The sequence below is a fragment of the Ambystoma mexicanum genome, chromosome 1p (genome assembly GCF_040938575.1).
Source record: "Ambystoma mexicanum isolate Mex_15411 chromosome 1p, UKY_AmexF1_1, whole genome shotgun sequence".
NCBI lineage: Eukaryota > Metazoa > Chordata > Amphibia > Caudata > Ambystomatidae > Ambystoma > Ambystoma mexicanum.
The window spans coordinates 986,298,969-986,324,307 of NC_090921.1; the positions used below are offsets into that span (position 1 = coordinate 986,298,969).

Sequence of the window (25,339 nt, forward strand, 5' to 3'; positions counted from 1 at the left end):
AGCATCTTACCTGTTTTCCAGCACAACCATCTCGGAGAAGCCTCTTACCTGTCTCCCAGCAAACCATCTCAGAGGAACATCTTACCTGTCGTCCAGCGAAACCATCGCAGGGAAGCAGCTTACCTGTCGTCCAGTGAAACCATCGCAGAGAAGCATCTTACCTGCATAGCCAGCCAAACCATCGCAGAGGCGCTAATTACCCGTTTTCTCCATCAGAACCAGCTGAATCATCGCTGAAGCGTCTCTTACCTGCCCGCAGTGAACCCATCCGCGATCGTCCAGGGCGCACTTACCTGGCCCGTGGAATAAAACCACCGACTGCACGCCTTACCTGACCTTCAGCTCGGACACCATCTCCGAAGTTCTACATGGCCAGCTTCGTCTCGGTTTGCTGGCACTGTTCACCGGCTGCCAGTACCGCGCACCGCAACTCTTCTCCAGACCACACCTGCAGGAGGAAAGAACAAATAAGGTTAGCAACCTAATAGAGACATCCGCTAAGGTTGCGCGCCATCGCATCTAGTGCCTACCTTGGGATTCCAACTGGTCATCTTCTTGGGAACACTTCAAAGTCCTCCACTGGCGCAACAGTTCCGCTGGGCTGCCATCACCTATAAGGGAGAAAGAGACACGAGTAAGAGTACAAACTTAAATCATGTGACAAGACATTAATACTTATATGAACAATAATCATCAGAAAGACTCCTACCTTCAAAGTGGTTCTGTCACAGCCGGCCTGTGCCACCACATCTACGGATCAGTGACGCAACTGGGTCTTCTTGAAGCGCCCCTGCTGATGAGAAGCAGGGCGGAGAGCTCAACCTAACTATATGTCTGGTGAGCCTATATGGGTAAATGCTTACTTACCTCAGTTTGGCACGAAAGGTCCGAGGGGAGTCACGATACTTCCACACCCTCCTCATTGACTCTCGTGTTCCCACAAGGGCAGTACCACCATCCAGAACAGCATACTTGGCAGAAGCTGGGGGGTGAGAACCGATTCCAGGGAGCCGAATCCAGGGAAGGCTCCAACCGTGCCCCAACGTCCCCGCAGAGACCAGGTGAGCGTAACAAATTGCTGCTTGGACTAATGTACAGTGGGGATCGCCGAGGTGAGGGCAGCCCTCAGAGGGTCAATTTATGATAGCATGGGAGGTAATGGAGGGTGATCAGAGAAGGGCAATCAAATGCCTTACATGAAATGGTAATGGCTTCGTACAAGATCAAAAGGGGGCTGGTACTGAAGTAGATGAGCAGGCACAACATAGATATTGCCCTGCTGCAATAGACCCATCTGATGGGCACTTCCTGCGGTTTCCTGGGACGGGTCCAATATGCAGTCATTGAACATGCTGGGTACTATAGAGGGTACAGAGGAGTGGCCATTATGGTACGGCGATCCCTTCATCTGGAGGTGAAGATAGTCCAACGGGACACGGGTGGGCACTATGTGTTGGTGGGGGGAGTTATGAGGGGAAAGCTTAACTATTCTGTGCGCACCCTCATCCCCCACATTGGACTTCCTAGCTGTCCTACAGGACCTGCTAGCGCAACAGGGGGTGGTCATCTCCCTACTGGGGGTGGGTAGGAGAGATTTTTATGATGTAATGAGCAGAGAAAGGGACAAGACAGCTCGGGGCGGGGGTGGAGTGCAGTGGCTCTGCACCAAGCACAGGGCTGGCAACGTTTGCTGTGGTGAGCAGCTTGGTAGATGTCTGGAGGGACATGCATCAAGGGGATAGTGGAGTTTTCCCTTTATTCCAAGTTTCACGCCACACTTTCCCACATTGATTACTTTTTTACCCCTTCCACAGGGGCCAGGAGGGTGGCGGAGGTAGAGTACTTGCAATGGAGGATTTCTGAACACGCCCCGTTGACCATTATAGTGAGGGGGAAGGAACCTATGGGGCTTGGGGATTGGAGACTCAATGCCTATTTCCTGGCCTCTGGGTACAAGTTCTGTAAAATCTGAGCAAGCCCTGTTAACAGAAAGCTCTTCTAAGGCATTGCAGGATGAACACCCTCCTTACTCCCTAAGGTATAATGTCAAAGGATCTGACAAAAGCACCTTAAGTCAAATGTCTTCCTCTGTAACCACACATTATAAGAGTCCATGTCTGAATGATTATAAGGGGAATACATCTACCCTTAAAAGCAATTCAATACTTAAAAGAAGTAGCTTTGTTGAAGGGGACTACACCTGCTTGTTCTGAGAGGGTCCTGTTCCCCCAAACTCTGAAGTACAGAGCTGCGCAGCGGATGGCGTGCAGAGAGGCTGTCTTCTCCCATTTGTGCCTGATTGCCATGGTTGGCTTGTTGAGAGTTTGCCAGAGACTGAGGCGAGGAGCAGTTGTCAAGCTGTGGGTCTCAGGAGCGAGAGGGGCTCCTTAAATTCAACTGTTATTTAATTCCTAGTCGCAAGTCCTCGGGGTGGACTCCGGTTTCCCTGCTTTCTTTGAACATCTCCAGCATGGGTTCAGCTATTATCTCATTGAGCCTTTTCCAAAATTCTAGGGGAAAGCCATTGGCCCCCCAGAGTTTTCCTGGCCTGAACCTGCCTGATTGCACACTCAACCTCTTCTACTGAGATCTCTTGGTCCAGTTATTCCCTTTCCAGAATTGTTGTCTCCATCACTTTTCCTGGCCAGTTAATCTGTGTACTTACCACGTTTTCTGTGACGAGTAATTTCATAGTGTTATTTCTAAGCCTCAATTCTCAAGGCATGCTGTGAGAATTAGTTGTAGGAATACTGTCTAGCTGATTATACCAGGCACCGTTTTAGGAGATTGTCTCCAGTCCGTCCTTTCTACTTTTCTACCTGCACTTGTACATTCTCGATGCTCAATGGTCTAAGAAAAAATATGTATACATTTAGAATCATTGCATATAAATGTATCTCCTGAATATTAACGAGGAGTGTCCTGAACATCCGACATGTTTCCATGCCTTATGTTATCTGGACATGTGTGCTAACCCATTGTGGGCTTCCTAGCACTGTGCACTGTCTCGAAGTGTGTTACTGCGTGCATCTTGATTTCGGTATGCCATGGCAAGCAGTTACAGAGTGCATTATGATATTACCCAACAGTCACAAAGACAGAGGGCCTCATTATGACTGTGCCGGTCTGGAAACACCAGTGCCGGTAAGCCTACCAGCACTGGTGTTACAGACACAGTATGACTCTGCAGGCGGGTGCCGTCCGACCCACCAGGGTCAGACCTGCCGGGCGCAACAGCACCAGCCCACAGAGTTTCACGGAAGCACCAGCACCGTTGTAAACCCAATGGGGACTTACAAATTTACCGGCGCCTGACTTTCTGGTGGCCAGGGTCGGCATAACCTGGTGTTACGGTGAAGTCAGGCGCTGGTAAAATTTGCAAGTCCGGCTGCAACCTACCCGTTTTACCGTCACAGTTCCCACCGGACTTGTGACAAGGCCCATAGAAACCCAAGTACTTTGACATGTCTGAGGCAAATGGAATTTATGGGAATGGGACAAGATAGGAGTGATAGCAATGAGGTCAATTGAGCAAAAACAGTACAAGACAGCAGTAATAGCATAACAATGCATCCTATAACAGACACAGAGGAAGCAGTGTCCAGAAGTTAGCATGTTCTCTTAGGCAGGTGCTATGTGTGGGGCTTGCATGTACAGTACATTTCTTTACTGTTGTACGGCATTCATACCTGTACTCGCAGTGTCTCAATGAAGTTAGTGCCATAGGCCCGCCGTGTGAAGTCAGACAGGTTAAATTGTATTTGATTCCAGCCATCATCCAGCCGCATTGGCATGCTGCAATTGAAGGGTTTCACCCTTGTCGTACTCTGGTAGTTGCTTGCTCTGAATCGTCGACGCATGTCTTTGTCATCCAGTACCTGTTCGGGGAAAAAAGAGGTGAGGACCACAAAGGCATTTTGGTATGGAATGGACTTGCAAAATGCATATTTTGGAGGTCAAAGTGAGTGAAGAGTGAACAGAAAGGGAAGCAGTGTTGGATAGGGAGTAAGTGATATTTGACAGGAAAGAAATACTAGGGGTATTTGGAGGATTAGTTGGGTGGTATCAGTTACACCAGAAGCATTTGACAAAAACCGCCGATTTTACAGACTGCCCAATTATAGCTTGGATGAAATCTCCAGAAATCCACCAGTGGAAAGTACATCAGCAATATTCCACAAATACAGCCACATGTGTCAATATTTATGAATTTCGACCACCGACAAAATCCGCCCTACTACAGAATCGTCCTAAAATCTACACAAAACATGTCCAAAAAATATCTCCAGCCAAAAGGAGGTGGTGAAGATAGCCAGAGCACAAATAATGTGGACAACTGGCTGTCAATTCTTTGCAGTCACCCTATGCTTGTATAAACCATGAAATAAATTAAAGTAAAGGTGGAGGGCCCCTGTCACCCTCTGCCCCACCATACCCCAAACAAACAATGAAGTATTACATAGGCAATGCCCAATAAACCATTACCAAATGTCAGCATCAGGCCAGCAGAAGGAAAACACATGCACCTGAGCAGCATACCCCATGAACACCCACAGGTGTAGCCAATCCCTGCATGACTACCAAATGCCCACAGGAGGCTGAAGCACACCACAGGTCAGCTTGCTGGGTTAATCAGTGCTAAATCAACAAGTGAGAGTGTCACATGCAGTTCAAACGAGCCAGGTAGCACAACAGACAGTGTGAGAGGATAAGTGCCCCACTGAGAATGTGCTGGGGGTTGACCAGTGTAGCCGGGACAACACTCTCATCCAGGTGCACTAAAGCATGACACCATGACTGGGACAGTATCATTGACCCAATGGAGCATACAGGGGCAGTGGCAACTCCTGATGGCATAGACCAAACTAATAGTACTTCGGGAGGGCCATGGGGGCACATATGGCTAGAAGATCGTGAAACCTAGGCAAGTTCATGTCTCCGACATGATGTTCCCTCTTCTCAGAACACCTTACCCCAATATCGAGCCAATAACAAAATATCGCCATCACTTCTGTCCCACTGACCACCTGAAGTGAGACTCCCATCGCTTTATTACTAGACTGAGTCAATGGGCCTCATTACAAGTGGGGCGGCCATGGAATGAAAGGTGCCGGTAAGGGACCGGCACCGTTCATTCCGGGCCGCCACATTACGAGGTCTACAGCGGGTCCTGCTCTGGACGCCTGGCCAGACCAGACGTGCAGAGCGGGACCCGCTAGCAGACCAGGATGCTAACAATGGGCCCGTCATTAATGGGCCCCGTTGTTAGCATCCTCCCCATTCCCATTGAGCCCTACAGGGGCTCAAATGGGAATGGGGATGTACCGCGTCCGGGTCCCGAGAATGGGAATTACCGGGCCCGCTAAAGTCGGCATGGCCCGGTAATTCCCTATTTTTGGGACCCGGACCCGGTACCCAGTTTGGGGGTAGCCATACCGCTAAGAACGGTATGGTTACCTCCAAACTCCTAATGAGGCCCAATGAGTTCTTGTCACAAGGGGCACTGCAGTACAAATCTCACCATTGCCCCTCCCACGCCCTCACTGGACTTGCAGTGTTGATTCACTTCAAAAGAAATATATGGATCAAATAAATGGCACATGCCAGAAAACAACATGGCACATTGGGGTGTTGCTGCTGATATTGAGGCATCTGAGGACAGAAGCCAAAACCCTTTCAAAGGTGATCCTACAAATGGAGAATCAGCAGACAAGTACAGTGACACAACTGTGCAGACCTGACAAGACTCAACGAGATTATTTGCCACTGCTTGCCACCCAGCACATGGCTCAGCTGTCCATTAGCAATATCAGCAAAATATACTGCAGAGCTCAACATCAAGTATGCCAATGACATCAGCCAGCAATGGTGGATGTGCAGGACACATTACCTGCATGGAGTACTTTTACCTAAACCATTCAGAGCTATTGGCAACATATGGCAATTTACATGAATAACACTTCTACATATGGCAATTTACATGAATAACACTGCTATGTCTCGCCTGCCTATTGTGCCAAACCACAGGAAGATAGACAGTCAACAGTGATTACAAAAACACCCCTGAAAGCACACCTAGGGCCTTAATGGCACATATACCTCCAACCCCCAGTCCAATACCCTTTAAAACACACCCCTGGCCCAAGTGTCACATTCTACCTCTCCCTAGCCCAGCACCTTTGAAAACACACCCTTGGGCCTAGTGGCATATCCTATCCTTGCCCAAGCCCACAACCCATGAAAAAAAACCAAGTGAGTCCCCTTGGAGAATTACGACTTTCACCCACCTCTTTGATTGGTCTCAGGAAGAAGGGAGTTATGTATCAGCAGCCATGGTTGGGCGATGGTGTGGCTTGTGGGATGGTGTAGTATTGGTGGTGGTGGTAGATGACGACCGCTCCCCCCTGCATCTGCCCCATTGACACCAAGCACTCAAGCTACTCTAGGTAGAGACCAGGTTGAACCCCTGCAACATTGTGTCTGTTGCCTCCCTGGTCCATTGGACCTGGACTGTGATTGCTGTACAGGCTACTGCCTGCATGCAGCAGAGATGACTGAGGTACATTGCAAACTTCCTTCCATTCCTCTGCTGAGTTTTCTGGAGGCTTGCAAGAACCTACACCAGGCTGGTCACTATCTGCTCCTGGACCACCTTCTGCCTTTTCATGTCCTGCAGGCAGCCCAGGACCTGGCTATTTTGAAATACCAGGGGAGCCTTTCTGGGCCGAACCTCCAGGTATGGACCTAGAGGATGGTTCCACAAGTGGTGCTGGTTAGAGAGGGGGGTGCACTAGTTTGGTGAGATCCGAATGAGAGCCTCAATGTTCATCACCAGTACCAGTGTCCGGGTCATACTGATGCTAACCTGGGAGGGGCTCACAAAGGCCAGCACTCTCAGCAACAGTGGTGTCTTCCTCCTCCTGTTCCTTCATTTCACACAGCACCAGCTCAACCGTTGTAGGAGGCGAAGCAACCCATCACTGATTGCATTAGGACAGCTATGTGTGCAGCAACAGCAGCAGGTGGGGTTGTGTAGAGGGTAGGAATGTAACCTAATTTGGAAACATTTTGATTGTCAGCCCAGCAGGGTGTACTGTTTATGCTTATGCTGATAAGACTACGATTATGAGGATAGGTCAAGGAAGGAAAAAAGATAGTAGGATCCTTATTTGGCACTTAGGCACAAGTAAGATGGCAGCAATGTTCACCTACCTAGTAATGCCTCCATCTAAGCTTTGTTAAAACAGAAGGTAATAGCACTTGGTGACTCAGGCTAGGGTTTCAAATAGAACATTTGGGAAATGTTCATTTTTCCCAATGATTACATTTTAAAAATCCAAAACTGGATTTGATTGAATCCAGAAGCTATTCCTTGGAAATGTTTTGAAGGCAGATGTTGGCAGAGAGTGCTTAACTTACCAGTGGGGCTACTCATTTCTGTAACAGGATATGAGCTGGGGTTGCTGTCTCTAAAAGCTTTTGTGAATTGGAGAATTTTGTTGCTTTTTAGTAAGGTTTTCCTGACAAAAGATGGTGCTCTGTTCAACCATTTCCACCATGAAATTATAAATGGTTCAGTTAAGAGTTTGAAGATGTGGTCTGCAAGCTGCATGAACCTATTAGCTGAACTAAATGAAACTATGACCAACCTTATAGAGAACCAAGAACGGGTGAAAATTAAGGTACGGATACATGACTGGATTACTACAATTGAAGAATGCATGAAGTACAAGCTGATTAGCCAGGTAGTGATGGATGCAAAATCTTGGAACACCATCCCAGCATATCTTTGTAAATTCCCCAATGCTGGGATAAGGATCCACTTTCAACAGTTTCATTTAAACTTGGTACATACAAATGAGATTCTTGGTGCCCGAAATGGGGTTCCCTAGAATCTCAGACCTCAGCAACTTGAATCTCTGAAGCGTGTTGTTGTTGAATGTGCAGGATTGACTCACCTTAGAGAATTATTTTGTGACAGGTTTTTAAGAAAGTATAGAGTAGTTACGTGTGATGAGTGGTGGAAGCAATTAATGATGAGTACTAAAACTTCATTAGCATTGGCAGCAATTACATGTTTAAATACTGTTTTCATGTAATTCAAAAAGAAGGCTTCAGCCGTATATTAATTAATACGTTCTTACATTTATGTTGATTAATATCTTCTTATATCTTAATGTTCACAATTTTTAAAATAATTTTAAGTTAGATCCGATAAAATGTTCTCACCAATTTAACCGTTTTACCCTGTAATTTGTTGAAAAGAGACGTTGGTGCTGCTAGACTTTATATCGTTATGTGGTTTTATGGATGATATATATAACTGTTATTTATGCTGATTCATGTGATGTAATAACTGTTTGTGAAAGGTTCTTTGAACCATAGCACAATAAATAAATACATGTATGATTCTGCCCTGATGCCTGAAGGTTTGGCGCTGCTATAAATACTAAATAAAATTACAAAAATAAAAAACTCCTGTTCTCCAGCAATTGTATCTTTCATAGATTCGCATGCTATGAATATTCCCTGTCGTCATGCTCGGAATCATCGGTTACCTTTTGAAAGGGTGAGCAGCTGATTTTCCTTTCCGAGGCCCGTGCATCGCTTCTGTTTTAACACCTCATGCTGCTCTGGTAAGCCTGCTGCTTACTCCTTTCTTAGGTGTGTCCCCCACGAACCTTAGTGCAATTAATGAAAATAAATGTGGCTAAAAGCAAAAGTGAAATCTCTGAAAGAAAAGGAAGTTTATTGTGGCAGATGAATTTCAAACTCATACAAACCCCAGAACCAGCATGTTCTGAATTCAGCATCTTGTGTGAAATGCACATTTGCGATCACGTGTTTTCTGACCTGCACGGAGCTGTGTTTGCTACTGTTCTTGGGCAACTTATGCGTTTTACCATTGCCTCTACCAGCCTGAAACCCATTTCAAAGATGGCTGCCTGATTGCATTGCAGCTTGTATTGTTTGCCCCCTGCCCATTCATTGGCTGCCTGGACAGTGGTCTTCCTATCACAGGGACCGAGAGGCGGGAGCCGGCCTGTTGTTCGAAGGTCCACTTCTAAGGCCCCTGTCAGCTTCCCTGTTCGCTTACCGGGACGCATGATGCCTCTACTACATCAACCTGTCCCTTTCCCTGCGCCGACGTCATCTCTCTCAGCTATAAAACTGGACTACCAATGAGACTCCTATTCTTCACTCCTGGGCTCTGCACCCTCTTCCTCTTGCCTACCCTTTTCCTGTACTTTTACATCATTACACTTACCTTTGTTACCCCAAAGTATTCCACGAATTGACAAATTTGGACGTTTTTTGTAAGCAAATTTTGGTTGTGTTCAGAAAGTCAAATTTTGATTGTGTTTTTGTAAGCAAATTTGGGGTATGTTCTGAAATTCAAAGTTGGGTGTGTTTTCGTAAGCAAATTTGAGGTATGTTCTGAAAGTCAAATCTGGGTGTGTTTTTGTAAGCAGATTTTGGTTGTGTTCAGAACCTAAAAAATGTGGGTGTGTTTTTGTAAGCAAATTTGCGGTATGTTGTGAAAGTCAAGTCTGGGTGTGTTTTTGTAAGCAAATTTGGGGTGTGTTTAGAAAGTCAGATCTGGGTGTGTTTTTTTGTAAGCAAATTTTGGGTGTGTTCTGAAAGTCAAATTTTGATTGTGTTTTTGTAAGCAAATTTGGGTGTGTTCAGAAAGCCAAATCTGGGTGTGTTTTTGTAAGCAAATTTGGGTGTGTTCAGAAAGTCAAATTTGGGTGTGTTTTTGTAAGCAAATTTGGGGTGTGTTCTGAAAGTCAAATCTGGGTGTCTTTTTGTAAGCAAATTTGGAGTGTGTTCAGAAAGTCAAATTTGGGTGTGTTTTTCACTTTTGACTTCATCTCATCTGGGACCTAAACTGTAACCTACTAGCCCAGTGACTGCTCCCTACTGTTGTTTCCTGTATTCTTCTCCCACTGCCCCCTCTCTTACCTGACCATGGCACTATCTATCTCTCCTATCTACTCAAACTGTTACATTATAAACTATCCTTCCCTTCTCACTAAGTCTGGTAAAAAGAAGTTCATAAAGGATATCCTGGCCTCCAACCCAGGACTCCCCATTGCTGATACCTATTCCAGCCCTTCTGCCAGACAAACCCTTACCGACATCCTCTTTGTCGCTCCTTCACCAGATCTATGGACCCCTCATATGATCTCTGTACTCTGTCCTGTCTCCTCCTCTCCCATTAATGGTGGCACCCTTTGGGAAGTGCGTATGGATTCCTTCAACTCCTCCAGAGTCATCATAAATGTCTACCTAAATGGCACTGTCATGGCGCAAGGCCCTCAGGCTAATCTCTGTCTCTTTGATAGGCAGTTCCCTCGCCTCATCAACTTCCTCTCATCTCCTGCTGTACCCTACTCGTCTCCCTTGGCTACCTTGCCCTTTTCCGCTTCCTCCACTGCCCCTTCTCATACTCCTTCCACACCTCAGCAGGGCATACCTCTAATATGTACCCCTCCCCGGAAGGTCTTTAAGGCTGGCAACCTTCTTCATCTTGCCAACCTCAATCCTCGCTCTGCTGTCAAACACGCCTCTGACATCTGCCACCTCCCTGAAGAACTTGACCTAAGAAGTCCTTGGTCTTACCGAGACATGGTTCACGGCCAGCTCTGTCACAAGTTTTGACACTCTCCTCCCTGATGGCTACAAGATCCACTCCGCCCCCAGATCGACCCGGCCTGGAGATGGTGTAGCCCTGATCTTCCCTGAGTGGATTCCTGCCTCTATCATCCCCACTCAGACCTACTCCTCTTTCGAATGCCTTGTCTGTAGGCTCTCACTCTCTCCGAGCTACTCCCTTACTGTTGCTACACTCTACCGGCCACCGGGTCAATTCACCTCTTATCTCTCCGGGTGGGCTGATCTCTCCTCCGCCTTCCTGGCCTCTACTTCTCAACTCATCCTGCTTGGTGACCTTAACATCCACCTGGATTCCCTTTGTTCCTCTTCTGTGCTCTTTCGTGACCTCTGCGATTCACTCTCCCTTTCTATCCTCCCCTCTGGCCCGACTCACTCTGCTGGCCACACACTTGATGTCATGATCTCCTCTGGCCTCCCCCTAACTACTCCCCTCATAACTCCACTTTCCTGGAGCGATCACTGCCTTCTCTCCTCTCATCTTCCCATATGCTCCCCACAAGCCAAGCCTACCCCAAGATTGCCACCCACCTTCTCGGACATCCGACCCATGAAACGCGTGTCAGTCGAGGCTTTTTCTGCCACCTTCTCACCCCCTCCACTCTTGGCTGACTCACACCCTGACACAGCCCTGTCTCTCCTCTAATCCTCTATTTCTGGTACTCTTGATGCTCTTGCCCCTGTCATGAGGATCCGTTTGAAGCTGAAAACCAAATGTAATTTGTGGTTTGACGCCGACCTAGCTACAATCAAACCTAAGTGTAGGGCGGTCGAGAGGAAATGAAGGGTCTCTTGCTCATCCTCTGACAAACTGGCCTGCCGCCTGCTCCAATGGCAATACCGCCTCTCTGTACGTACCAAGAAGCTAGTCCATCACTCTGCAGCATCTAACAACTCGGCCAAACTCTTTAAAATCTGCAAAAGCGGGCCAATCCTGATGCAGTATCCACCCCTCCCCTTGCCTCTCAGGCTCTTTGCAATGATCTTGCCTCACACTTTATCTCTAAAACCCAGGACATCTTGCCCTCACTCTCCTCCTCACCCGCTCCTCTCCCCTCTCCCTGTCTGCTTGTTGAGCCACCCCCAACTATCCCTCCTCCTCTTTCTCTACCTTTCTTCTTTTCTCCCCTGATGAGGTCGCTAGACAAGTCCGATCTATGAAAGCCTCCTCTAGACAGGTCCATCCCTACTCCTCCAAAATTATTAAGGACCACATTGATACCCTTGCTCCAGCCCTTGCTGACTTCTGCAATCTCTCCTTTGCCTCTGGCTCTTTCCCCTCCCCTCTGAAGCACCCCCTTGTGCATCCTCTCCTCAAGAAACCCACTGCTGATCCCTCTTGTCTGGAAAACTATCACCCAATCTCCATTACTCCCTTTTTGGGTAAGCTCCTGGAAAAGCTTGCCATTTCTGAACTCAACCTTCACTCTGACTCAGTTGGCTCTCTCCATGACCACCAATCCGGCTTCAGGGCTGCCAGAAGTACGGAAACTGCTCTCCTGAACATCCGTGAAGACCTGCTCTCCAAACTTGACTCTAACATTCCCTCTGTCCTCATCCTACTTGATCTCTCCTCTGCTTTCGACACGGTCAACCATACCACCCTGCTAAATCGTCTCCTTGACAAACTGGGTATCACTGATCAGGCTCTGGCCTGACTGACCTCTTTTCTTTCTGATCGACCCTCCCATGTCCAACTTGGGTCCTTCCTATCCTCTATCTACCTCTCTACCTGCAGTGTTCCCCAGGGGTCAAACCTCTCACCCTGGCTTTTCAATCAATGCCTTGCAACTCTCGCCTACTGCATTTCCATTTTCTGCTCAAATTTCCAGTGCTATGCTGATGACACCCAACTCATTTTCAGGCTTCCCTCAGCCACCTCCTCTTCCACCCTCATCTTTGACTGCCTAATCGCCATTCAAAATTGGTGTGCCGCAAATGATCTTTGTTTAAACGCCAACAAGACTGAGATCATCCTCATTGGTACACCCATTCCATCACCCACTCCATCCTTTCCCCTCACTCTCTGGCCGGCCTCCCTTGGCCCTCCTCTTGCCCCCACCAGCGAAGCTAAGAACCTTTGGGTTATCTTTGACTCCACACTTTCCTTCTCTGCACACATCTCTGATGTCTCCAAAAAGTATAACTTCATACTACACCTCCTTAAAGGCACTCTTCCTTTCCTCTCCTTCCCTCAGAAGCTCCTTGTCTCCCAAGCTATGATTCTCTCTAGGTTGGACTACTTTAACAGCCTCTTTCTAAATCTACCTGCCTCCACTCTCCGCCCTCTACAACTAATCCAGAACAGAACTGCGAGACTTGTCCTTTGACTCAAGCCCTGGGATCGCATCTCTCCAGCTCTGAAATCCCTTCATTGGCTCCCTGTGGCTGCATTTAAAAACCTTTGCATTGTCCACAAGGCTTTCTGGGGGCTAGGTCCACATTACCTTCAACTATCCCTCCATAAATACCTCCTCTCTAGAGCCCTTTGCTCCTCTACCTCCAACTCCCTCAGGGTCAGTCGTTTTTCTAAGAAACGAGCTGGTGGTAGATCTTTGTCTTCTGCGGGGGCTTCCCTCTGGAACTGCCTACCCGCCACTTTGAAACTTGAGGAGAACCATCTACGGTTCTGGAAGCTCCTCAAGACCTTCCTCTTCACCTCTTCACCTCTGCCTTTGCCCCTCCCCTCCCCTGCTGATCTGCTTTCTTGCTCAGCAATGCCAAACCTGGCCAACCTCTGCTGTTTGGGCCCAGGTACCTGCTCACACTTTCTCCCTCCTGCACTGCCCCTTGGCACCCCTTGCACTGGGGCCTGTATCTGTACCCATACAGGTCCCCCCACTCTTTGTCTACACTTATCAGCTACTCCCTATTCTGACTAACCTTGCACTTGGCCCTCATAGGCTGCACTACCACTGTTTTCAATTCACCGTATTAATTCATTTATCCACTTACTATTTATCTTGTCCTCTCTTATGTTCTGCACTTTCCAATTCCTCCCCCTTCCCATGCACTTTCCCCCTTTTCCCTTCCCCATGCACTTGCGCGTTCTCAATGTCACTGGGCCTAGTAAGATCATTGTATGTTTCTCTCCGCTGTTCCCCTCCCTTTGCCTGGTCGCGCTCTGAAACACCTGTGTATGAGCGCGATATGAATAAAATATCATATCATATCATGTTCCCCTTGCTAGAAGCAAGAAGAGCCTAAAATGTGTAGCCTAACACCTTTGTTATGGATGGTTTTGGTCACCACCAATGGGACATTGAGTAGCCAGAGGCTAGTCCCTCCTCTTCCTATTCCCTTCAGATTCTGACCCTGTGGTGAAAGGCGCCCAAAGAGCGTACATGGTTTTACCTGAGTGGGCAGAAGGAGGGCGCATGTGAATCTATGAAAGATGCCAATGCTGGAGAACAGGAGTTACAGGTAAGAAACATTATCCTTCTCCAGCATTGGATCTTTCATAGATTCACATGCTATGAATAGATAGCAAAGCAGTATACAGTAGATGGAGGTGCATAAAGGTATAAACCAATACATTTTCACTCAGTAAACCCATAGGGGCGTACCTTATTGGAACAGGTGTTGCAGGACTGCCCTCCCTGCTTGCATATCCGCGGCGTGCTGCTTCTCCAGGCAGTGGTGCCTCATTAAAGTATGTGGCACTGACCAGGTAGCTGCCTGGCAGATGTCTATGATCAGGAGTCACGACCATCACCCTGCCGAGGCCAACCTTGTTCTTGTGGAATGTGCATGTGGGGCCGCCAGGAGGGGCTTCCCCACTGATTGGGGACAGAATGCGATGGTAGAGGAAATCCACCTCGCTATGCTTTGCTTCGAGAGTGCATTGCCTTTATTATAAGCTGTGTTGAATTCCGGAAGGATCGGGTCCGATCAATGTAGCATTTCAACACTGCAACGCTACTTCCACTGGGAATGTTGGCTTGTTGAAGACTGACAAGGTGATTGTTGAGTTTTTGTGGAAGTCCGAGACGACTTTGGGAATAAACTGTGGATTCGTCCTTATGAGTACTTTGTCTTTTTGAAAACGCAGGTAGTGCTCGTTGACTTCGAGGGCCTGCATCTCAGATACCCTCCTGGCCGATGATACCACCACCAGAAACACTACCTTCCACAACAGATATTTCAGTGATGCAGTGGCCATCGGCTCAAATGGTTTCTTCATGAGCCCTGAGAGTACTGTGTTAAGACTCCACTCCGGTGATAACAGTTTGACTGGTGGGAAAGTCCTTAACAAGCGTAAGAGGAAGTGCTTGATTAGTCTGTAGCCGTAGAGGGGAATACATTTCCCCCCATCTAGTGTATCTAGAGATGGCTGCCAAATGTACTCTTATGGAGCTGTGGGCGAGGCTCTGCTGGCTAGTCCCAGTAGGTATGGCAGTATGTCTTTCAGTATTACCTAAAATGTGTTAAGCCTCTCTTGGTTTTTCCCACATTGGGTCTCGGAGCACCTGCAAAACCGCTTCCACATCAGGCCGTATGACTTGTTAGAAAAGGGGGACTCTGCTGCCACTAAAATGACTCTGCATTCTTGTGATATAGTCAACATTCCCAACCTTGCAAAGTCAGGAGCAATGTTCCGTCTAAGATATGCGCATGTGCGCCTGCCCAGCTTCTTCCTGGGTGCCACTCAGAAGAGTTTTAGTAGCACACATAGACAATTCCCACCTATTGAAAAAGATTTGATAGGGCACAAGCCACAGCATTTACCTAACATTTAGGTTATCTCAAAATAAAACAAAATTATACTAACTAGTCATGATATTCTGGTGAAGCCTATTTACATTAGCCTACTATGCAAGCGTGACCTTACAAACCCTAAGATACACCCACAAGAGGTTAAAAACGAATAAGAAAAATTGGCACCACGAACAGAAGATCTAAGCTATGCCTGCACACATTAACCAAATTGCCTTCCGTCCCCATCCATGACTCCTATACTTGACTCTACCACACTTATACCTTATGACGCTAACATTCCCCCAAAGCCACATTGAGATATTTGCAGACCACCTTGAAACTGCGATACCATGGCTGTACGAAATGTTATCAGACTTGTAACTACATCTGCTTGTGTTATGTTTGGTGTATTATGCATAACGTTCAAGCACCAAAACCTCTGTTACTCACGGTGCCTTAGCAAAAGTGTCAGCCACACTATGTACCCACTATGTAATCAGCTCAAATATGGAATATGGACTGTAAGTAAGCCGGCTGCTTGGATGTGTAACCTCAAACCATGGCTCCTATTCTTTGAACATATGTCGCATAAGCACTTTGAAGTGGTCCCTTTGCAAGTTGTTGCATTATAAAACTCAAACATTAATTTTCTCTCTAAGGATTTTGAGTAGGCAAATGTCATGCTCAGTGTCTCCTAATTTAGCTTTGCTAACATTACCCTATACGTGGAGAGCAACATTGAAATATTGTTTACGTGGCATGCAAGGGAAAATGGGTATGGATTATACCTAGAATTATTAGTATATAGTTTTAGGGCAACGGATATTCAGACAACTAGAATGCTTTCCACACAATCTGCATCCTTTCCAGGTTTTCAGAGTTCCATTGGGCATAGACCGTAACATATTATATCGTAACTCGCTGCTATACAAAAAATAATTCACTGAGCACTTGTATAATTCTACCCAACAATATATGGGTGGGGTATGTTACAAACAATCTTGTATACACTGCAAACTAATTGTGCACATGCAGGTTCATGACCTCTTCTTAAAAGGCACATAATATCATGGTGAAGCTTTAAATATGTTTTTGCCTGCAAAGTATTGTGATTTTACCAGGTTACTCACCGTAGTGACCACCTTACTCCTAGTCCATAGTCCCCTTTCCTCCATACTTATGGGACATCTCTCTGTCCTGTGGGACGGGACCGGAGCACTTTGTAAAAAGCATCCACATTTTTTCCAAAAATGTGTCCTTCCTCTCTTTCTTGCACGGGGCCCGGCACGTGGCCGTAACCCCGCCCATCTTGGCTCCGCCCCGCGCATTGCACATCAGTCCTTTTCTATCGCCAGGTCAAAGACCGATTAGCAATAAAAGAGGAACCTTATTAGAGGGGACGGCGGGCGGGCGTATGGAGGAAAGGGGACTGTGGACTAGGAGTAAGGTGGTCACTACGGTGAGTAACCTGGTAATACTCCTACGTCCCGTCCCCTTTCCTCCATACTTATGGGAGATTCCCAAGCACTCCTTACAGGAACTACAGGTTGATGGAAATACCCCTCACTGAAACAGGTTCTTCAGCACAGCCTGACCAAACTGAGCGTCAGCCCTTGAGCTCATGTCGAGACAATAATGCTTACAGAAAGCAGATGGGGAGGCCCAAGTAGCTGCCCTAGGGATGGACTCCCAGGGGACATATTTCTGAAAAGCAACCGCGGCTGCCTTGCCCCGCACCAGGTGTGCATGAATACCCTTAGGAGGTTTCAACCCTTGGACGGTGAAAGACTCCGTGATGCAGGCGGCGATCCACCGAGAAAGCGTTGCCTTAGATGCCTGCTTGCCCTGAGGGTTACCGAAGGTCACAAAAAGTTGAGAAGAACTCCTAAGCTCGGAAGTCCTGTCCAGGTAGAACTTGAGAGCTCTTTGGACATCAAGACAGTGTAGAACCCTCTCAGCCTCAGAGGCAGGGTTCAGAAAAAAGACTGGTAGGGAAATAACCCAAAGAAAGGATGCTCCACCGACAATGCCTGGAGCTCACTCACTCTCCTTGCTGACGTAACTGCGACCAAAAAGGACACTTTCCAGGACAAGTACATGAGGTCCACAGTAGCCATTGGTTCAAAGGGTCTATGGCACAGCGCCATCAGGACCACATTTAGGTCCCACGGCGGGTGCGGATTACGAACCGGAGGGTAGAGGCGTGTCAAGCCAGCAAAATGCCTCTTCACCACTGGGTTAGTCAGGGAATAAGAACACTGGTCTGTAGAAAGATAAGCGGAAACCGCTGAGAGATAAATCTTGCATGCCAGAACATGAACCCCTGACTCTGCTAGGGAGGACACGAAGGACAGCACCGTGTCAATCGTGGCCACCCTTGGATCCAACTTCTTCTCCAAACACCAATGACAGAACCTGAGCCATTTACTCCTGTATTGGGATCTGGTCGAGGGTTTCCTGGCTGCCTGGATAATACGCATGTTATCCGTAGACAAATTCAGATGCTCTAAAGACTTGAACTCAGGCACCATGCTGCCAAGCTGAGCGATTGAGGGGAGGGGTGCCACAGCTGCTGTTCTCCTTGGTGAAGAAGATCGGGAGTTACTGGTAACCTGATCGGGGGATACACCAACAGGTGTTGAAACTCTGTGAACCAAATCCTGGATGGCCACAACGGGGCTATGAGCAGAAGGGAACAGTTCACCGAATTCTTCAACTTCCAAAGTGCCCGGTGAACCAGAAGCAGAGGCGGGAAGGCGTAAACTGTCATGTTGTGCCATGGAATCTCGAGAGCATCCCCCACAGAGGAGGCTCCCAGGCCCCCTCTGGAGGCATACTGAGGAAGCTTCTTGTTTACCGCCGACACGAAGAAGTCCACCTCCAGTGTGCCCCAACGCGAGAAAATCCATGAGAGGACCTCCGCCTTCAACTCCCAGTCAGAGCTGACCACTGTCCGCCGGCTGAGGACATCCACTGTGACATTCAGCTGGCCCGGGATGTGTACTGCAAGCAGCCAGACACCATGAAGCACGGCCCACTGCCATATCTGGATAGACAGGTCCACGAGGGGGGGAGACTTTGATCCCCCTTGTTTGTTGATCTAATACATTGACACCACATTGTCCGTGCGTATGCGGACCACCTTGTTGGCAATGAGCGGTCTGAACGCCTTGAGCGCCAGAAAGATCGCCAGAAGCTCCAAATGATTTATGTGCAGGAGCTTGTCCTGAGGCGACTAGAGGTCCAAGACCTGAAGAAGATCTAACGTCACACCCTACCCCAAAAGGGAGGAGTCCGTCGTGATCGTCACCATGGGGGCCGGGTCCTGAAACCCTGCGCCCACCAACAGGTTGCTGAGAGATGACCACCAGTCCAGGTCCACTCTCATGGAATCCGGAATCATTATCCGCTTGGAATCCGGGTCCACAGACTGACGCCAGGAACTCCGAAGAGCCATCTGGGTCCGTCTCATCTTGAGACGAGCAAGAGGAAGAGCCAAAACGCACAAGGCCATGAGGCCCAGAAGCCTCTGGAACCACCAGGCCGACATGCTCTCCGACTGCACAAACATCTGACACGTGGCTAACAGATCTGCCATTCTGTCCCCGGTCAGGTACACTCTGCAGTCGATCGTGTTCCAGCGAAAACCCAGGAAAATCAGGTCCTGCAAGACCATCATGGAAGATTTCCGCCAGTTCACCGACAGCCCAAGATGGAACAGGAGCTGAAGGAGAGACTGGAGATTGCCCGCTGCTGCTAGCGGATAAGGGCTGCGTAAGAGCCAGTCGTCCAAATACGGATACACATGGATACCCTGGAGATGAAGATAGGCGGCAATCACCGACATCATCTTCGTAAAGACATGCAGCGCTGAGCTGAGGCCAAAAGGAAGCACTCGAAACTGGAAGTGCTCCTCTCCCAAAGAGAAGCAGAGATATCTCCTGTGTGGGTTCCAAATCAGGATATGCATGTATGCGTCCTGAAGGTCCACAACGCTGAGCCAGTCGCCCACCTGCAAGAAGGAGCGTATCTGGCTGGTCGTAATCATCTTGAATTTCTATTGGGGTAGGAAAGGATTGAACTGGGAAAGGTCTAGGATGGTGCGCAGGCCAGCCTGGTTGGGTTTGGGCACCATAAACAGCCGGGAGTAGAAGCCCTCCACTCGCTCCCCGAGGGGGAACGGGTTCCACAGCTCTGAGGTCCAGAAGTTTCTGAACCTCGGCTTTGAGGGAGGGTGAGCCCGACAGCTGAAAAGGAGGGTTGCGGGGTGGGGTAGGAGGTAGAGGGAAGCGGGAGCTCGCTCGAGCGACTGACAAGACCCCTCTGTCTTCTGTGATGGTCTGCCACGCCTCCCAATGAGACGCAATGCGGCCTCCCACCGGGGTCTCGTGCGAGCACGGAAAACCCTCAATTAGTAGGTTTATCGGTGGCGGTGCCACCTGAACCTGAAGAGGAGGCTGAAGAGTGGGAGAAAAAACGCGTCCGTTGTTGCCTACGGCGGTTATTCCCCGCAGGGGAATCCACTCTGTGAGATTTGCTGTCGAGGAAGCCCCTAAGCCAGAGGAGGGTCGACTTTGTGACAACGGTCTCTGGGTTTTGAAAGGAGCCTTAACCAGGACAGACAATGACTTAGCTGTCTGCGTGCTATCCTTCGTCTTGGTGAGCTCTACATCTGTTGTAGAATGAAAGAGCCCCTTACCACCGAACGGAAGGTCGAACACCTTGTCCTGCACTTCTTTTGAAAATCTAGTTGCATGCAGCCATTCCTGCCGTGAGGTATCAACCCCCAGCATAAGACCCCGAGCCGAGGTGTCTACATGATGAGCTGCAGCCTCCAGGAGATCCTGGGCCAAGACCTGGCGTCGGATAGGCCACCCTTGAAGTCTTCCAACTTCTCGACCGGGATGTGCTCCTCAAACTCCGACAGACCTTACCACATCCGCATGTTAGCTCCCGCTAATATCAACTCAGCATTGGCCTACCTGAGCTGCAAGGCCGAGTTGGCAAAGATTTTCCTCCCTAGTGAGTCAAGGAGCTTGTCCTCCTTACCCAGGACCTGAGTAGCCGTCGTGGAAGAGGATGCTGCAGGTCTGGATTGCAAAGTGGCCGCAGCCACCACTGTGGAGGAGGGAGGTGGACAAGACGACAGGGCCACCTCTTCCGAAGAATGTAGCCTGTACCTCGCGTCAATCTTCTTATTGACAAAAAGTCCCGAGTGTGGCTTTTCCCAGACTCTTCGGACCTCAGCCAGAACATCCTTCTACAGGAACAGGCCAGTACGCTCCAAGGGAGACATGGTGAACGCCCCAGAAAGCACGCCCTCCTGCAGAGCGGGTGCCTCGGGCACCGGAACATCTAAGAAACTCATCATGTCCAGTACTCGGTCATGAAAAGCTCTGATAGAGCGGGGAAGGTCCTCGTTGTCCTGATCGCCTTGAGGGTCATCTGACAGGTCAGGATCCTGCTGAGCCGTGTCAGGCACTGCCTTGTCCACTGGGGACTATGGAGGCAAAGGCGGAAGAGCCGGGGGAGGCACCACGGGCAAGGGAGGCCCCGGCGGAACCACCGTAGGAACGGGTGGAGCCGAAGGCGTAGGTGGATATATCTCCCTGAAAAGCCCTTTGAAATATTCCCTCATGGGGTCTGTGCGCATAAGCGCTTGAAATTTACCGAAAAAGGCTTCCTCCGGAGACTGTTTCAGAACCTGAGGAGGCCTCTCATGAGGTGGACAAATCCAAGGACGTAGTGGGGAAGGGTGCCACACCGGCCCCTCCACCGACGTATCCACATAAATCAAAGGTGCTGCCCCCGCGGGCAACGAAACATTGTGCGGAAGAGGCATCCCGGCGTTCCAATCATAAACCGGCCAGTAAGGATGCGCGCAAGGGACCTTAGGTTCACCCAAGGGACCAAGCCCTACACCAGAGGCCGATGGCGTAGTTGTAGGGGTAGCACCTAAAATGGCTGCCGCAGTCGTGAGGGGGACTGCAGCATGTGAGGTAGTGAGGCAGGGGTCCCCGTCGTTGGATCAGGGGTCTTAATCTTAGCCTTGACATAAGGAACCTCGGCAGAGACGGTACTATGAGGCCTGGAATGTTTTGTGACATACCAACTGCCAACTGAGCCTTCGAAGGAAGGACCTCGGCACTGCCGGTAAAAAAAGAACTTTGCTTCTTTGCCGCCTCAACAGGTCTGGTGTCACCACAAGAGCAGGAACGGTGAGCAACAGCTTTCACCGACAAAGCCTTGACCGGCTTGACCGGAAAGGTGTCCCCTGGCCGGGGTGCTCTGAAAAGTAAAGAACTTACTGGGCGTTTCTTCTTCTCATCGATGAACGCCTGAAAATGTGAAGGAGGAGTACGTCGGAACACCTCCTCCAACCGCTCTAACCGACGTTGAAGTGCCGGACCGAAAGGGAGTCACAGTAAAAACAGGAGTCCCAATGGTGATCCGGACCCAAACACTCTAAACAAAGAGGATGGGGATCCGCCCTCGCGAAGCGACGGTGACAGGGTGAACAATCAGGAAGGTCTAGCTTGAACGACATAGAGAGACCAGTAAACGAACACTAGCGAGAGCCATAGAGGATGCAAGTGCGTCTGGCCCCAATCGAGCGGAGAAAAGAACTGATGGGCGATGCGCTGGGCGGAGCCAAGATGGGCGGGGTTACGGCCGCGTGCCGGGGCCCGCGCAAGAAAGAGAGGAAGGACAAATTTTGGGAAAAAATGTGGATGCTTTTTACAAAGTGCTCCGGTCCCGTCCCACAGGACGGAGAGATGTCCCATAAGTATGGAGGAAAGGGGACGGGGCGTAGGAGTAATGTAAATATCCCAGTGAGTGTCATTTCTACAATCCCTCACTTTTTACAGAGCCCTATCAACTAGTATTGGAGGCTAGCACAGGAGCCTGGGGTGCACGTGTTGGGGGAGGGCATAGGAGAACACTTGTTCGGGGTGAAGAACAAATCAGCAACTTCCAAAAGCCAAGTCAGATGTTTTGTCAGTACAGGACAATGAAGGAAATGTTTGCTTGCTAAAGGATAAGAAACTCTAGTAACAGCCTAGGAAACTGTACATTCTGTTTCTTTCTATGCTCAGCTGCTGAGGGCTTTTCAATATAATAATGCGTTCTGCGTCTATTGCCTCTTGCATCCCCATGCATTTGGTTTAACTGATAATAGTGATTTTCAGAAGCGGGCTCTCTTGTTAAAGATGGCACTCAACCTGTTGTACCTCTGAGCATTGATGCTATTAACTTAAAAGGCAAATATATGTGATTTTCTTGTTAAGGTTGCCTCTTGTTGAATTTGTTCTAGGCTGTGGTGAGGAAGACTGGGAAAATTATAAGCTGTATTATGTGTCCTCTCATTTCACTTCCTATGTCAGGGTTACAAGCAGGGCTCTGATAAGATTTTACTCCTTACTTGGAATCAAATGATTTTTTAGGTATTCAAAAAGTAATTAGCTTTGCCAGTTGGGATACGGCATGCATATTTAAAGATGTATCCCCTTAAAATTCCTCTTGAAATGGGCAGTAATATTATTACAGTTCTTTCCTATACCACTGCTCAGCTGGTCACTGATTCAGAAAAATATCAGCGTAACTTTGTGGGTGTAAGCAGAGGGTAGGCTCCTATGTGTACATTATGTCTCGTTTTTGTGGGTACAGTTTCCTGTTTTTAAGTAGTGACAATGGATGATGTATATTCCCCTTAGCTGTTAGGCTGGTTTTGTATATGTGTTATCATAACCTCGCAGGACAACATAACGTGGATACTATGAGGAGGCCCAACACTTCCGATAATCATAAAATGTGTTGCAGTTATTTTGATCAAATTATTATCCTTACATAAATTATGAAGCATGTTCTCCTGGCCCTTGAATTACTTTATTAAAGTGGCTCATGAGCTTCTATTGGCATGTTTTTGATGCATTCCTTTTAGTTGCCATTATTCAATCTGCTAATATTGGATCGAGTCTGAATATTTTGACAGCCACATCATTGATAAGCAACATTTGTTTTTTGCAATCCACAAGTGTTTTACCCAATGACATAACACTTTCTGCATTGTCGCTGAGTTGTGTCAACAAATGAATAGCCGTAACTAAACATAATGTTTATACTTAACATTCAATGGCCCTCATTACAACTCAGGCGGTAAGGGGTTTACGGCGCCGTAAACAGCGCTGACCCTTACCGCCTGAGTACGAGGTCCCTTAGCGCCATGGCGGATTTAACACCTGCTTTTAGCAGGTGTTAAAATCCATGGCGCTAAGGGACCATGGAGTTAATTACGCCACCGTAATTTACGGTGGCGTAATTAACGCCTTCCCCACTCCCATTATGCCCTATGGGGCAAAAATGGGAATGGGGAAGGGTAAATGGGGATTGGGGACTTACCGCCCCCGCCAAGGTCGGAATGGGGCGGTAAGTCCGCCAACCACCATGGCGTAAACGTAGTTTACGCCATGGTGGTAAAGTCACGGCCCAGGCGGTAACTTACCGCCTGGGTCGTAATGAGGGCCAATGTTTTTTTGTGCATACAATTTTTGCATACACGTTTTTTGCTCTTTTAGTAGATACTGTGGCAGATTTTGAAGTCTTGAACTGGTTGATGAGCTCTCTAAATGATCACCTATGAAATATTTGTTTTTTTAGCCTATATGTTTAGAAAAAGAGTTGTAACATGCACCTTTTACACTGATTTGTAAACAATTGCAGTGTTTGCCAAGGGGAAATTCCGTTCCTATCTATTCAGAGATGGTACCTCACTAACAACTCATGCTCACAATGTGTCTCATCTCGTCGGTTGTGCACATGGAAAATAATGTGCACACGAAAGCCATCCATTTCTTCACTTAGTGAAAAATAATTAGAGGGAACATTGATCAGGAGTCACGCTGTCAGGCGGAGCGATTGCTGGTCGTAACGTATTATCTTCCCTTGGCTTTGGGTGATGAGGTCTGGGCGATCGCAGAGCAGGGCAGGGTTGTCCCTGGAGAGTTGGACCAGGTCGGCATACCAGGTCTGGTGCAGTCAATTCGGTGCAATGAGGATTACTTTGCAGGGGTGCAACTTGATCAGCTGTATTGTTCTGCGCATGATTAGAAACGGAGGGAAAGCGTTTGCGAAAAGGCCGTCCCATGGAAAAGCAAACACATTTCCCATTGAGCCTCTTTCGGCCGTCCTGCTGGCATACCTGGCACACTTTTTGTTGTGGACAGTGGCAAATAGATCTACTGCTGGTTCCCCCAGCACCAGATTAGTGTTGATGATTTGAGCTCCCATTCATGGCTTTGCGATGCTCTCCTGCTGAGGCTGTCCGCAGTCTGGTTCTATAATCCTGGAAAGTGGAGGAACGCTTTTATGCTGATAACGTAGGCAATGGCCCAATGCCAGGTCAGCTGGGCTTCCTTGGACAGTGTCTTGGATCTCATCCCCCCTGCTTCCGCAAGTCATTGTGGTGGTATTGCCTGTTAGGACTGGCCTTTCAGTATTGGGAGAAACAATGTGAGCGCCCACTGAACTGCTCTGAGCTCCAGCACATTTATATGAAGGGATGCTTCTTGGGGGGTCAATAACCCTCTGACATGCAGCTGACCACATGCGTGCCCCACCCTAGCAGGGAGGCGTCTGTTATCAGTGGTTTGTTGGTCGTCGGTTCCTGAAACATCTTCCCTTTGCAGTCATTGGCCTTGTTGGCCCACCATTGGGGTCGCAAGCACAGTTGGAGGGGATTTGAACCTTGTACCCAATGACCCGGTTATCTGGGACCAGTTCGCTGCTAGGAATTCTTGCAGCGGCCTCATGTGAAGCCTGCGGTGCGGACTAGGGTTATGCATAGGATTTCCAATTGTCGGTAAAATCCGTTAATTGACCTCCAGGATTGTTATTTCCTTCCTGGGGGAGGGGGGGCATGGGGCGGCAACTGACGTGATACTATGCAACATACGCATAGCATGGA

General features: G+C 48.5%; 1 protein-coding gene across 2 annotated transcripts in view; it reads right to left on the reverse strand.

Annotated features, from left to right (window-relative positions):
* The window catches only part of CFAP20 (cilia and flagella associated protein 20), a 539,103-nt gene that overhangs the window by 235,777 nt on the left and 277,987 nt on the right, over positions 1–25,339 (reverse strand). For both annotated transcript variants that reach the window (XM_069645023.1, XM_069645111.1), the window contains exon 4: positions 3,690–3,878. In XM_069645023.1, coding sequence (XP_069501124.1) covers positions 3,690–3,878 — 189 coding nt within the window. The remainder of the gene's footprint in view (positions 1–3,689; positions 3,879–25,339) is intronic.